General features: G+C 44.1%; 1 protein-coding gene across 2 annotated transcripts; it reads right to left on the bottom strand.

Moving 5' to 3' along the window:
• Positions 1–4,455: 4,455 nt before the first annotated feature.
• LOC119270355 (4-coumarate--CoA ligase-like 7) lies at positions 4,456–7,776 on the bottom strand. Of its 2 annotated transcripts, none has more exons than XM_037552362.1 (5): positions 6,646–7,764; positions 5,509–5,695; positions 5,259–5,404; positions 5,075–5,142; positions 4,456–4,955 (listed from the first exon to the last, which is right to left on the bottom strand). In XM_037552362.1, the coding sequence occupies exons 1-5, from the start codon at positions 7,666–7,668 to the stop codon at positions 4,727–4,729; spliced, it is 1,653 nt and encodes a 550-aa protein (XP_037408259.1). In that variant the 5' UTR covers positions 7,669–7,764; the 3' UTR covers positions 4,456–4,726. The 2 variants fall into 2 exon arrangements, with proteins under 2 accessions (XP_037408259.1, XP_037408260.1); XM_037552363.1 differs by having other exon boundaries at positions 4,814–4,955; positions 5,075–5,129; positions 6,646–7,776.
• Positions 7,777–15,487: the final 7,711 nt, after the last annotated feature.

The following is a 15,487-nucleotide window of genomic DNA, read 5'->3' as shown; positions in this document are numbered from 1 at the left end:
AATCTGAGATTGTGTGATGCATATCGTATAATCATGCCATGGATACTTGAGGTGATATTTGAGTATCTAGGTGACATTAGGGTTTTGGTTGATTTGTGTCTTAAGGTGTTATTCTAGTACGAACTCTAGGGCTGTTTTGGTTGATTGGAAAGAATAACTTTGAGGTGGTTTCGTACCCTACCATAATCTCTTCGTTCGTTCTCCGCTATTAGTGACTTTGGAGTGACTCTTTGTTGCATGTTGAGGGATAGTTATGTGATCCAATTATGTTATTATTGTTGAGGGAACTTGCACTAGCGAAAGTATGAACCCTAGGCCTTGTTTCCTAGCATTGCAATACCGTTTACGCTCACTTTTACCACTTGTTACCTTGCTGTTTTTATATTTTCAGATTGCAAAAACCTATATCTACTATCCATATACCACTTGTATCACCATCTCTTCGCCGAGCTAGTGCACCTATACAATTTACCATTGTATTGGGTGTGTTGGGGACACAAGAGACTCATTGTTATTTGGTTGCAGGGTTGTCTGAGAGAGACCATCTTCATCCTATGCCTCCTACGGATTGATAAACCTTTGGTCATCCACTTGAGGGAAATTTGCTACTGTCCTACAAACCTCTGCACTTGGAGGCCCAACAACGTCTACAAGAAGAAGGTTGTGTAGTAGACATCAGGATGATGCATTACGGAACGAGTAAAGAGATTTGCCGGTAATGAGATTGAACTAGGTATGAAGATACCGATGATCTAATCTCGGGCAAGTAACATACCGATGACAAAGGGAACAACGTATGTTGTTATGCGGTTTGACCGATAAAGATCTTCGTAGAATATGTAGAAACCAATATGAGCATCCAGGTTCCGCTATTGGTTATTGATCGGAGATGAGTATCGGTCATGTCTACATAGTTCTCGAACCCGTAGGGTCCGCACGCTTAACGTTCGGTGACGATCGGTATTATGAGTTTATGTGTTTTGATGTACTGAAGGTAGTCCGGAGTTCCGAATATGATCACGGACATGACGAGGAGTCACGAAATAGTTGAGACATAAAGATCGATATATTGGACGGCTATATTCAGACATCGAAAGTGTTCCGGATGATTTTGGAGAAAACCGGAGTGCCGGAGGGGTTACCGGAACCCCCCGGGGAAGTATTGGGCCTTAGTGGGCCTTAGGGGGGAGAGAGGGCAGCAGCCCAGGAGGTGCCTCCCCAAGGGGAGTCCGAATAGGACTAGGGGAGGGGGCGCGGTCCCTCTTTCCCTCTCCCTCTCCCTCTCCTTCCTTCCCCCTTCCCCCTTCCTAATAGGACTAGAAAAGGATGAATCCTACTCCTACTAGGAGGAGAATTCCTCCTCTCCTTGGGCGGACCAAGGGACAGCCGGCCTCCCCCCTTGTTCCTTTATATACGAGGGCAGGGGGCACCCTAGAACACACAAGTTGATTGTTCCAAGCCGTGTGCGGTGCCCCCCTCCACCATATTCCACCTCGGTCATATCGTTGCAGTGCTTAGGCGAAGCCCTGCACCGGTAACTTCATCATCATCGTCATCACGCCATCGTGCTGAGGAAGCTCTCCCTCGAAGCTCTACTGGATCATGAGTTCATGGGATGTCACCGAGCCGAACGTGTGCAGATCGCGGAGGTGTCGTACGTTCGGTACTAGGATCGGTCGATCGTGAAAACGTACGACTACATCAACCGCATTGTCATAACGCTTCCGCTTACGGTCTACGAGGGTACGTGGACAACACTCTCCCCTCTCAATGCTATGCATCACTATGATCTTGCGTCTACGTAGAAAAATTTTAAAATTACTACGTTCCCCAACAAAAAATGCATGTTATCTTATAGAATACAGAGAAACACATAAATTTATAAATCATGTGCTCTGAAAAAATGAAAATTGCCAAGCTACTTTCTAAAACTATTGTTTCTCTAATTTATAATTTGATATGATAATAAAAAATATCATGCCAAAAAAATGCAAAATTGTCATCCTCGTCACAGCAAAAACGTCATGCCAACAATAATAAAAATGTCATGCTCTCAAATAATAAAACTAGGATGCTGATAATGCCCACGCATGTCATGAGCAACACCCGCCCACACGCCCTATAATACACAGACTGTGTCACGTCACCGCATGAATGCATTTAGGAATCTTTCTGGATTTCTAGTTTTTTTTTAAATCTCTTAAATGAAAAATCCGATTGAAGATCCGTTTTCACCATTAAATCCATCGCGACGAGATCTTTGACACTAGATCTCATATCAATATGTTTCGACGACTGTTTTGGGTTAAAAGTTGTCATGCCTATTGCACATGAATTGTCATGGTGTTTACACTAAAGTTGCAATGATATGTTTCAGCTATTTTTCTTCTACCTTTAAAAGTAAATTTGACATATTATAAAGCGAGGGATTAAGAAACTAGACTTGCCATCAACCATAAACTAAAATTGCCATGATACATGCATTTAAAATTGCCATGGTTCATACAAAAAATAATTTCCATGGTCAAAGTACTAGAATTGCCATGGTCAAAATACTAAAATTGCCATGATCTATAAACTAAAATTGCCACATGGCAACTTTAGTGTAAACACTATGGTAACTATAGTGTAAACATCATGGCAACTTTTGTCCCAAAAAAATTTCGTCGAAATATATCAACATGGAATCTAATTATGAAGATCTCGTCGAGATGGATTTAGTGGTTAAAACGGATTTTTAATTGGATTTTTAATTAGGAGATAAAACATTTTAAACCAAAAACCAAAAAGATTCCTGCTGATGTCATCTGTTTTGACGTGGCAAAATGAATGGTAATGGAGGCATTTGAACCATGTTGCTTCGTGTCACACGTGTGTGCGTTATCATTTGGGTAAAACTATCATCATGTTAACAATAAAACTGCCATGCAAAACAAACTGCCATCCTCCTAATAATAAAAATGCCATGTTATTAAAAAACATGCATGCTCTTAATCATGAAAGTACCATCGTCTTGACAATAAAAAAGCCATGTTACTAATAATAAAAGTGCCACGCTCTTATTAATAAAAGTGCCATCATCTTAATAATAAAAAGTATCATGTTACTAATTATGAAAATGGCGTACTATTAATAAATATAACTGCCATCCTCTTAATAATAAAATTACATGTTATTAATAATAAAAATGCCATGATTTGAATGATAAAAATGTAACTTTTAAAAACATGGCAAGTTTAGAAAAAATCACCTCTAAAAGCATGGCAAGTTAAAAAATGTGTTTTCTACAAACATGACAACATTGGGATTTATAATGTTCATGGGAAAAATAGGGATTTTTGTTCTCTCAGAAAGGGAAAATTTCTGGATTTTTGAATTGTTTTAGCCGAATTTTCAAATGAAAAAACAAATTTAAAATGATTTAATTTCAAATACATAAAGTTATTTAAGCACATTTGTTCACAAAACCCACTTTAGTTCAAGTGGTAAACGGGCTGCCACTCATGCAGGAGCCGCTAGTTCCTTTTGAGAGAAAGAGCATTCGTCCCTGGCAGCAATTCCAGAAAACGATTCCGAAACCAAGAAAAGGCACCGCTTGATCCGACAGCAAACAGGGCATTCGCTGGGGTATCCCCCGGTCGTTGGATAATATTTCCATAAACAAGTGTTACTAAAATGGGATGGATAGATTCACGATTAGAACCCATAATAAATTTGAAACCATTGTAAAATTTCTCTTACCACCATAGTTATGTGGATAGTTGATACTATCGACAACATAAGAAATTCCTAAGCAGCGATCAACATGAGCATTGACGGTGTGCAACCAAGAATCTCAGCACAAGGCTACTCTTTTTGCTATGACGACGATTACATAACCTGGCTACTTTATGTAGTTATGCACAATATAACAGCCCACATAATTTCTTGAAAATTGATCTAGTGAGCATAAGACAATTGATCTAGCAGGCATGTATACTGCATGTTTACTCTTATTGGATTAGTGTCATCGCAGCTCTACTCCTAACTGTATACACAAATTATTTATAGAGAAAAATAAATGTGAATACTTAGCATGTTCGATACACTAAAGATGATGCCCTCGCATTTGTGAGGGCCACTTTGGTAGTTAGAGGAAGAAAATAATAGAGAGTGGTTTTTCTACACCCACCCTTAATGCAACAAATGTTAGAGAGGCTTCCCAATTTTGGTGGTCAAATGACATCCGAGAAGCTCTATACAAAAAAGACAAAATTCTTGAAATTTTCTCAAAATGTACATGCACTGTTTCACCAAAACTTGTAAAAGAAAAATTGTATAGTTTTCCTCGGATGTCGTTTGATAACCAAACGTGGCAAGCTTCTCTAACATTTATTAATAATCATTTTCACAAAGTTTCAGATTTTTTTTTGAAATGTTTTGATAGGTTTTCTTGCGTGGGTGCACTACTTTCCCAAAATAATAACACCAATATGTTCCATTTTATTGTATCGGTTTAGGACCATGTTTGACGAAGCGTACAACTAGACGAAGGAAAATAAATTTAGACGGTACAACATGGTTTGAATATTAACTTTGAGCAGTCCACGGTTGAAATCTATCTATACTACATATATACAACGGGATGGAACGTCATTTAGGACCATGTCTGACGACAATGCAAGTCTTGTTTTTGCCCAGTGCAGCACTACACCGAAGAGGATCTCACTGATGGACACAGGCTTCATCAGAGTCTGGACACAATGCAAGACTGCATATGGTCTTTCAACTGCCTCCTCAAGATCTTTCCGGCCGGCGATCTCGGTATGGAGTCGACAAACAGCACCTTGCGCACCTTCTTGTACGGCGTGACCTGCTTGGCTACATGCTCCATGACCTGCGCCTCAGTGACCTTGCTCCCGGGTTGCCTCACCACGAGCGCCATGGGTATCTCTCCTGCCTCTTCGTGAGGATATCTGCAAATTCACTGAAACTGTCAGTACTCCAGGAGCTATATTGGCAATTTGTTTGTTCTTTTTTTCAAGCGTAGTCCGTCGTGAAATCCATCCCGAAATCATTGTTTCAGTGGACTTACGGCATCACTGCAGCGTCGACAATCTCTGGCAGCGATTGCAGGACAAGCTCCAGCTCTGCAGGTGCAACCTACAGTATTCAGTTTAGGACCACGCATGCATGTTTAGGACCACGCATGCATGCATGCGAGCCAAATTATTGCTAGTATATGACAATAATACGTTGTTCACGAGCCAAGAGCAGACCTGATAGGCCTTGTACTTGATTAGCTCCTTGAGCCTATCCACCACGAACAGAAACCCGTCCTGATCAATGTAGCAAAGGTCGCCGGTCTTCAGCCAGCCTTCCGAATCGAAAGAGGCCGCATTCGCCTCGTCGTCACCTACGTAGCCTACGCGGACACAGAACGATAAGTGATCTCAGTGCAGCGTCACAACAATATCAGTGAACCGATGGCGATGTGCGCTGTAGGAAGATGTTCGTGGGGCAGGTAACCTGTCATGATGGAAGGACCTCTCACCCACAGCTCCCCTTTCTGCCCGATCGACAAGGGCTCTCCGGTGACGATGTCAACGATCTTCGCCTCGACGTTGTGGGAGATGCGGCCGGAGGAACCTATGCGGGAGCACTCGTCCCGGTCGATCATCAAGGATATGCCCCCAGCCTCTGTTGCGCCATAACCCTGAACCAGATTCACCGGCATATTTTTTTATCACATATATATACAACATACATTTGGTTCGTCATCTAATATATGGTCAAAGTTCAATTGTGAAGTGCGTGCAAGCCTTATTCATTTGAATTGAGGGAGTGCCTGGTTTGATGTCAAAAGTTGGCTATGTGGGCAAGCAAACAAAAATAACTACCACTAGGTTGGAAGCTATCTTGCTTTGCCAACCTCCCTATAGTAGTCGAATTTTGGCAAGTTTTAGAGTTTCCGAATGATGTTTACCTAAATTTTGGCTACCATGCAACCAAGCATTCTTGGTCACTAAATCTTCACATGGATGGGCCTTTGGCTAGTTATCTAACACAAAATTATTGCCTCAAACAACATTGGATGATAAAGGTTAAGACACTTTTATTTTTATTTTTGAGGTGGGGTATTATGGTGTTTCATAATTGATACTGCTGACACCTTTTCACATATCTCACCAGACTATGTTTGACAAGCTCAAATCTGTGATGGCCTTTTTGATATTTGATTCAAACTATAGTAGAATGTCTGCAGACAAATATTAGATAGTTCATGATTTCCCCTTATTTTGTTCCCTAACGCTAGGCATGCAGCGTAAACTTTCCACTTTAAACTTCACCAACGAGCCAGTGGATCCGTCTTTACTTTGTCTCCGCTCCGGCTAGTAGTTTAGGTCAAGTTTTTTTAGTCCTCGCAGGTACGGCTCTCGAGCGGATGGCAGCACTTCCTCTTCGAGTTTGTCTTCCGCGCTTCCTTCCTCCTCGAGTTTGTCCGTTTGGACGTAATCGACGGAGCTCCGCTGTACCACCACTACTACCGCATGATTTTACTATGAGATTCGTGTGATATTTTTTATGTTTGATTAAATCATTTATATGTGCAATAATTAGGGCATATGTAGACCTGCCCTAGACAAACTCAGTGGAAACACTAACCATGCACAGGTCCACTTGGGGGAACCGCCGCGGGAACTGCTCCGCCGCCGATCTCGGCAGAGGGGCGCCGCCGCAGATCACCCGCAGCAGACTCGTGAGCCGGCACCTTTCTTTTGTCATCCCCAGCACCACGGGAGGCGCCGCCATGATCTCCGTCACCTCCCACCGCTGCGCTGCCTCCAGCATTCCCCTCAACCCAGCCCGCGCGGCCGCCTCCGTCATCACAACAGTGGTAATCCCCTGCGCCAGCCCGTTGAGCGTGAAGAAGAAACCCATGGTGTGGAACATGGGGGCGCCGATCAGAGTCCTCTCGTTGGCCTTCCTCGACTTCCCCTGCAGGTGCAGGGCACGGAGCCCCGCCGCCCTCACGATGAAGCTCCGGTGCGGCACCGCCGCCGCCTTCACCCGCCCGGTCGTGCCGGAGGAGTACAGGACCGTCGCTGTCGCTGACTGGCACACTGCTCCGGCGTCCAGCGGCGCCGACTGGTTCTCGCCATGGTCGCTGTGCAGGAGGGAGCGGAAGTGCGGGGAGTCGAGGAGGGTGGTGGGGAGGCCGGCGGGGAGCTTGCCGGCGGTGGAGGACACCGCGAAGGCGAAGGACGCGCCGGAGAGGCAGACGAGGCGGGACACCTCGCCGGCGGTGAGGGCCGGGTTGGCCGGGGACACGACCGCGCCGACGGCGAGGAGCGCGAAGTAGAGCACGGGCACGTCGAGCCGCGCGGGGGCGAGGACGAAGGCCACGTCGCCGCGGCCGAGCGGCACCACGCGCGACCGCAGCGCGCCCACGAGCGCGCGCACCTGGGACAGGAACGCCGGGTAGGAGACGGCCTCGCCGGTGGCGGCGTCGAGGAGCGCGGGGTGGGCGGGGAGAGGGGACGGCAGCAGCGACAGCGCGAAGGCCGGGAATGTGAGTGGGACGTCGGCGGGCGGCAGCGGCAGCGGCCCGCGGAGGCTGAGGAACGACTTGGTTGCTGCGCAGTAGCCGGTGCGGGCGTCGACGGCGCCGTGGCCGCTGGACGACATTCTCGACCGGGGAACTCGCCCGTCGGTCGAGAGTGAGGCGAGGAGTTGGGAGGGACAAAGGTTAGTGGCGAGGCAGGCTGTCTCGATTGACAAAGGCTGGTCCTGTGTATTGCTGCAGGCAGCGGCAATCGACCAATAATTCATCGGCGGGCTAGTGGACAAGTCACCCGCTAGTAGTACAGCAGCATATCCTCCCTTCTTTTTTTTTTTTGCGGCAAGCATATACTTCCTTCGTTTCTAAATATAAGTCTTTTTTAAAACATTTTAATATAAACTACTTTCTATTGAATAATCCTTGTGCATTTTTTTTTCTGTTTTTAGTCTTTTATCTCTGTTCTTTTCGCACTGTAGCTCGGCACGCTGTTGTCGTCGACAGCTGTAGGTTAGTTCAGATTATTCAGTAGACAGTTTTTTTCCTTTTGATAAGAGTAGTTGTTCTGGTCATCGCCCAACGATCCAGGACCGATTCCTGTGGACACACGATGCCGCTCATGGGATGGCGCGAGACTTACGGATCGTGGGGTTTCTGTTGGGTTTCGTAGTAATTTCAAAAAAAAATTCCTACGCACACGCAAGATCATGTGATGCATAGCAACGAGAGGGAAGAGTGCTGTCTACGTACCCACGCAAACCGACTGCGGAAGCGTTGACACAACGTAGAGGAAGTAGTCGTACGTCTTCACGATCCAACCGATCAAGCACCGAAACTACGGCACCTCCGAGTTCGAGCACACGTTCAGCTCGATGACGATCCCCGGACTCCGATCCAGCAAAGTGTCGGGGAAGAGTTCCGTCAGCACGACGGCGTGGTGACGATCTTGATGTACTACAGCAGCAGGGCTTCGCCTAAACTCCGCTACAGTATAATCGAGGACTATGGTGGCTGGGGCAGCGCACACGGCTAAGGAATAGATCACGTGGATCAACTTGTGTGTTTCTGGGGTGCCTCTGCCTCAGTATATAAAGGACCAAAGGGGGGAGGCTGGCCGGCCACATAGGGCGCGCCAGGAAGAGTCCTACTCCCTCTGGGAGTAGGATTCCCCCCCCCCCAATCCTAGTTGGAATAGGATTCGCGGAGGGGGAAAAGAGAGAGGGGGGGCGGCCACCTCTCCTTGTCCTAATAGGACTAGGGGAGGGAGGGAGGCGCGCAGCCCATCTTGGGCAGCCCCTTCTCTTTTCCACTAAGGCCCACTAAGGCCCATATAGCTCCCGGGGGGGGTTCCGGTAACCTCCCGGTACTCCGGTAAAATCCCGATTTCACCCGGAACACTTCCGGTGTCCAAATATAGGCTTCCAATATATCAATCCTTATGCCTCGACCATTTCGAGACTCCTCGTCATGTCTGTGATCATATCCGGGACTCCGAACAACCTTCGGTACATCAAAATGCATAAACTCATAATATAACTGTCATCGTAACCTTAAGCGTGCGGACCCTACGGGTTCGAGAACAATGTAGACATGACCGAGACACGTCTCCGGTCAATAACCAATAGCGGGACCTGGATGCTCATATTGGCTCCCACATATTCTACGAAGATCTTTATCGGTCAGACCGCATAACAACATACGTTGTTCCCTTTGTCATCGGTATATTACTTGCCCGAGATTCGATCGTCGGTATCCAATACCTCGTTCAATCTCGTTACCGGCAAGTCTCTTTACTTGTTCTGTAATACATCATCCCGCAACTAACTCATTAGTTGCAATGCTTACAAGGCTTATGTGATGTGCATTACCGAGAGGGCCCAGAGATACCTCTCCGACAATCGGAGTGACAAAGCCTAATCTCGAAATACGCCAACCCAACATGTAACTTTGGAGACACCTGTAGTACTCCTTTATAATCACCCAGTTACGTTGTGACGTTTGGTAGTACCCAAAGTGTTCCTCCGGTAAACGGGAGTTGCATAATCTCATAGTTATAGGAACATGTATAAGTCATGAAGAAAGCAATAGCAACATACTAAACGATCGGGTGCTAAGCTAATGGAATGGGTCATGTCAATCAGATCATTCTCTTAATGATGTGATCCCGTTAATCAAATAACAACTCATTGTTCATGGTTAGGAAACATAACCATCTTTGATTAACGAGCTAGTCAAGTAGAGGCATACTAGTGACACTTTGTTTGTCTATGTATTCACACATGTATTATGTTTCCGATTAATACAATTCTAGCATGAATAATAAACATTTATCATGATTATAAGGAAATAAATAATAACTTTATTATTGCCTCTAGGGCATATTTCCTTCAGTCTCCCACTTGCACTAGAGTCAATAATCTAGTTCACATCGCCATGTGATTTAACAGCAATAGTTCACATCGATATGTGATCAACACCCAAAGGGTTTACTAGAGTCAGTAATCTAGTTCACATCGCTATGTGATTAACACCCAAAGAGTACTAAGGTGTGATCATGTTTTGCTTGTGAGATAATTTTTAGTCAACGGGTCTGTCACATACAGATCCGTAAGTATTTTGCAAATTTCTATGTCGACAATGCTCTGCATGGAGCTACTCTAGCTAATTGCTCCCACTTTCAATATGTATCTAGACCGAGATTTAGAGTCATCTAGATTAGTGTCAAAACTTGCATCGGCGTAACCCTTTACGACGAACCTTTTTGTCACGTCCATAATCGAGAAACATATCCTTATTTCACTAAGGATAATTCTGACCGCTGTCCAGTGATCTACTCCTAGATCACTATTGTACTCCCTTGCCAAATCAGTGCAGGGTATACAATAGATCTGGTATACAACATGACATACTTTATAGAACCTATGGCCAAGGCATAGGGAATGACTTTCATTCTATTTCTATCTTCTGTCGTGGTTGGGCTTTGAGTCTTACTCAACTTCACACCTTGTAACACAGGCAAGAATCCTTTCTTTGCTTGATCCATTTTGAACTTCTTCAAAATCTTGTCAAGGTATGTGCTTTGTGAAAGTCCAATTAAGCATCTTGATCTATCTCTATAGATCTTTATGCCTAATATGTAAGCAGCTTCACCGAGGTCTTTCATTGAAAAACTCTTATTCAAGTATCCCTTTATGCTATCCAGAAATTCTATATCATTTCCAATTAGTAATATGTCATCCACATATAATATCAGAAATGCTACAGAGCTCCCACTCACTTTCTTGTAAATACAGGCTTCTCCAAAAGTCTATATAAAACCAAATGCTTTGATCACACTATCAAAGTGTTTATTCCAACTCCGAGAGGCTTGCACCAGTCCATAAATGGATCACTGGAGCTTGCACACTTTGTTAGCTCCCTTTGGATCGACAAAACCTTCTGGTTGCATCATATACAACTCTTCTTCCAGAAATCCATCCAGGAATGCAGTTTTGACATCCATTTGCCAAATTTCATAATCATAAAATGTGGCAATTGCTAACATGATTCGGATAGACTTAAGCATCGCTACGGGTGAGAAGGTCTCATCGTAGTCAACCCCTTGAACTTGTCGAAAACCTTTTGTGACAATTCTAGCTTTGTAGATAGTAACACTACTATCAGCGTCCGTCTTCCTCTTGAAGATCCATTTATTTTCTATGGCTTGCCGATCATCGGGCAAATCCATCAAAGTCCATACTTTGTTCTCATACATGGATCATATCTCAGATTTCATGGCCTCAAACCATTTCGCGGAATCTGGGCTCATCATCGCTTCCTCATAGTTCGCAAGTTCGTCATGGTCTAGTAACATGACTTCCAGAACAGGATTACCGTACCACTCTGGTGTGGATCTCACTCTGGTTTACCTACGAGATTTGGTAGTAACTTGATCTGAAGTTACATGATCATCATCATTAGCTTCCTCACTAATTGGTGTAGTAGTCACAGGAACAGATTTCTGTGATGAACTACTTTCCAATAAGGTAGCATGTACAGTTACCTCATCAAGTTCTACTTTCCTCCCACTCACTTCTTTCGAGAGAAACTCCTCTAGAAAAACTCCGAATTTAGCAACAAAAGTCTTGCCTTCGAATTTGTGATAGAAGGTGTACCCAACAGTCTCCTTTGGGTATACTATGAAGACATATTTCTCCGATTTGGGTTTGAGCTTATTAGGATGAAACTTTTTTCACATAAGCATCGCAGTCCCAAACTTTAAGAAACGACAACTTTGGTTTCTTGCCAAACCACAGTTCAGATTGTGTCGTCTCAACAGACTTAGATGGTGCCCTATTTAACGTGAATGCAGCTATCTCTTATGCATAACCCCAAAACGATAATGGTAGATCGGTAAGAGACATCATAGATCGCACTATATCTAATAAAGTACGGTTATGACGTTCGGACACACCATTACACTATGGTGTTCCAGGTGGCGTGAGTAGTGAAACTATTTCACATTGTTTTAATTGAAGACCAAACTCGTAACTCAAATATTTGTCTCCGCGATCAGATCGTAGAAACTTTATTTTCTTGTCACGATGATTTTCCACTTCACTCTGAAATTCTTTGAACTTTTCAAATGTTTCAGACTTATGTTTCATCAAGTAGATATACCCATATCTGCTCAAATCATCTGTGAAGTTCAGAAAATAGCGATACTTGCCGTGAGCCTTAACACTCATCGGACCGCATACATCAGTATGTATTATTTCCAATAAGTCAGTTGCTCGCTCCCGAGAACGGAGTCTTAGTCATCTTGCCCATTAGGCATGGTTCGCAAGCATCAAGTGATTCATAATCAAGTGATTCCAAAATCCCATCAGCATGGAGTTTCTTCATGCGCTTTACACCAATATGACCTAAACGGCAGTGCTACAAATAAGTTGCACTATCATTATTAACTTTGCATCTTTTGGTTTCAATATTATGATTATGTGCATCACTACGATCGAGATCCAACGAACTATTTTCATTGGGTGTGTAACCATATAAGGTTTTATTCATGTAAACAGAACAACAATTTATTCTCTTACTTAAATGAATAACCGTATTACAATAAACATGATCAAATCATATTCATGCTCAACGCAAACACCAAATAACACTTATTCAGGTTCAACACTAATCCCGAAAGTATAGGGAGTGTGCGATGATGATCATATCAATCTCGGAACCACTTCCAACACACATCGTCACTTCACCCTTAACTAGTCTATGTTTATTCTGCAACTCCCGTTTCGAGTTACTAATCTTAGCAACTGAACTAGTATCAAATACTGAGGCATTGCTATAAACACTAGTAAAGTACACATCAATAACATGTATATCAACTATACTTATGTTCACTTTGCCATCCTTCTTATCTGCCAATCACTTGGGGTAGTTCCGCTTCCAGTGACCAGTCCCTTTGCAGTAGAAACACTTAGTCTCAGGCTTAGGACCAGACTTGGGCTTCTTCACTTGAGCAGCAACTTGCTTGCTGTTCTTCTTGAAGTTCCCCTTCTTCCCTCTGCCCTTTTCTTGAAACTGGTGATCTTGTCTACCATCAACACTTGATGTTTTTCTCGATTTCTACCTTCGTCAATTTCCGCATTACGAAGAGCTTGGGAATCGTTTCCGTTATCCCTTGCATATCATAGTTCATCACAAAGTTCTACTAACTTGGTGATGGTGACTAGAGAATTCTGTCAATCACTATCTTATATGGAAGATTAACTCCCACTTGATTCAAGCGATTGTTGTACTCAGACAATCTGGGCACATGCTCACTAGTTGAGCGATTCTCCTCTATCTTTTAGCTATAGAACTTGTTGGAGACTTTCATATTTCTCAACTCGGGTATTTGCTTGAAATATTAGCTTCAACTCCTGGAACATCTCATATGCTCCATGACGTTCAAAACATCTTTGAAGTCCCGATTCTAAGCCATTAAGCATGGTGCACTAAACTATCAAGTAGTCATCATATTGAGCTAGCCAAACGTTCATAACGTCTGCATCTGCTCCTGCAATAGGTCCGTCACCTAGCGGTGCATCAAGGACATAATTCTTCTGTGCAGCAATGAGGATAAACCTCAGACCACGGATCCAATCCGCATCTTTGCTACTAACATCTTTCAACATAATTTTCTCTAGGAACATATCAAAATAGACACAGGGAAGCAACAACGTGAGCTATTGATCTACAACATGACTTGCAAAATACTACCAGGACTAAGTTCATGATAAATTTAAGTTCAATTTAATCATATTAGTTAAAGAACTCCCACTTAGATAGACATCCCTCTAATCCTCTAAGTGATTACGTGATCCAAATCAACTAAACCATAACCGATCATCACATGAGATGGAGTAGTTTTCAATGGTGAACATCGTTATGTTGATCATATCTACTATATGATTCACGCTCGACCTTTCGGTCTCCGTGTTCCGAGGCCATATCTGTATATGCTTGGCTCGTCAAGTATAACCTGAGTATTCCGCGTGTGCAACTGTTTTGCACCCGTTGTATTTGAATGTAGAACCTATCACACCCGATCATCACGTGGTGTCTCAGCACGAAGAACTTTTGCAACGGTGCATACTCAGGGAGAACACTTCTTGATAATTTAGTGAGAGATCATCTTATAATGCTACCGTCAACCAAAGCAAGATAAGATGCATAAAAGGATAAACATCACATGCAATCAATATAAGTGATATGATATGGCCATCATCATCTCGTGCTTGTGATCTCCATCTCCGAAGCACCGTCGTGATCACCATCATCACCGGCGTGACACCTTGATCTCCATCGTAGCATCGTTGTCGTCTCGCCAAGCTTGTGCTTCCACGACTATCGCTACCGCTTAGTGATAAAAGTAAAGCATTACATCGCGATTGCATTGCATACAATAAAACGACAACCATAAGGCTCCTGCCAGTTGCCGATAACTCGGTTACAAAACATGATCATCTCATACAATAAAATTCAGCATCATGTCTTGACCATATCACATCACAACATGCCCTGCAAAAACAAGTTAGACGTCTTCTACTTTGTTGTTGCAAGTTTTACGTGGCTGCTACGGGCTTAAGCAAGAACCAATCTCACCTACGCATCAAAACCACAATGATAGTTTGTCAAATAGACTCCGTTTTAACCTTCGCAAGGACCGGGCGTAGCCATACTTTGTTCAACTAAAGTTGGAGAGACAGTCGCCCGCAAGCCACCTATGTGCAAAGCACGTCGGGGAAACCGGTCTCGCGTAAGCGTACGCGTAATGTTGGTCCGGGTCGTCTCGTCCAACAATGCCGCCGAACCAAAGTATGACATGCTGGTAGGTAGTTTGACTTATATCGCCCACAACTCACTTGTGCTCTACTCGTGCATATAACATCAACATAAATAACCTAGGCTCGGATGCCACTGTTGGGTTTCGTAGTAATTTCAAAAAAAAATTCCTACGCACACGCAAGATCATGTGATGCATAGCAACGAGAGGGGAGAGTGTTGTCTACGTACCCACACAGACCGACTGCGGAAGCGTTGACACAACATAGAGGAAGTAGTCGTACGTCTTCATGATCCAACCGATCAAGCACCGAAACTACGGCACCTCCGAGTTCGAGCTCACGTTCAGCTCGATGACGAACCTGGACTCCGATACAGCAAAGTGTCGGGGAAGAGTTCCGTCAGCATGACGGCGTGGTGACGATCTTGATGTACTACAGCAGCAGGGCTTCACCTAAACTCCGCTACAGTATAATCGAGGACTATGGTGGCTGGGGGCACCACACACGGCTAAGGAATAGATCACGTGGATCAACTTGTGTGTTTCTGGGGTGCCTCTGCCTCAGTATATAAAGGACCAAAGGGGGGAGGCTGGCCGGCCACATAGGGCGTGCCAAGAGAGTCCTACTC

This window comes from Triticum dicoccoides, chromosome 3A (assembly GCF_002162155.2).
Source record: "Triticum dicoccoides isolate Atlit2015 ecotype Zavitan chromosome 3A, WEW_v2.0, whole genome shotgun sequence".
Classification (NCBI taxonomy): Eukaryota; Viridiplantae; Streptophyta; class Magnoliopsida; order Poales; family Poaceae; genus Triticum; species Triticum dicoccoides.
Note: the sequence above shows the minus strand (reverse complement) of the source record. Positions and strands in the feature narration are given on the sequence as shown.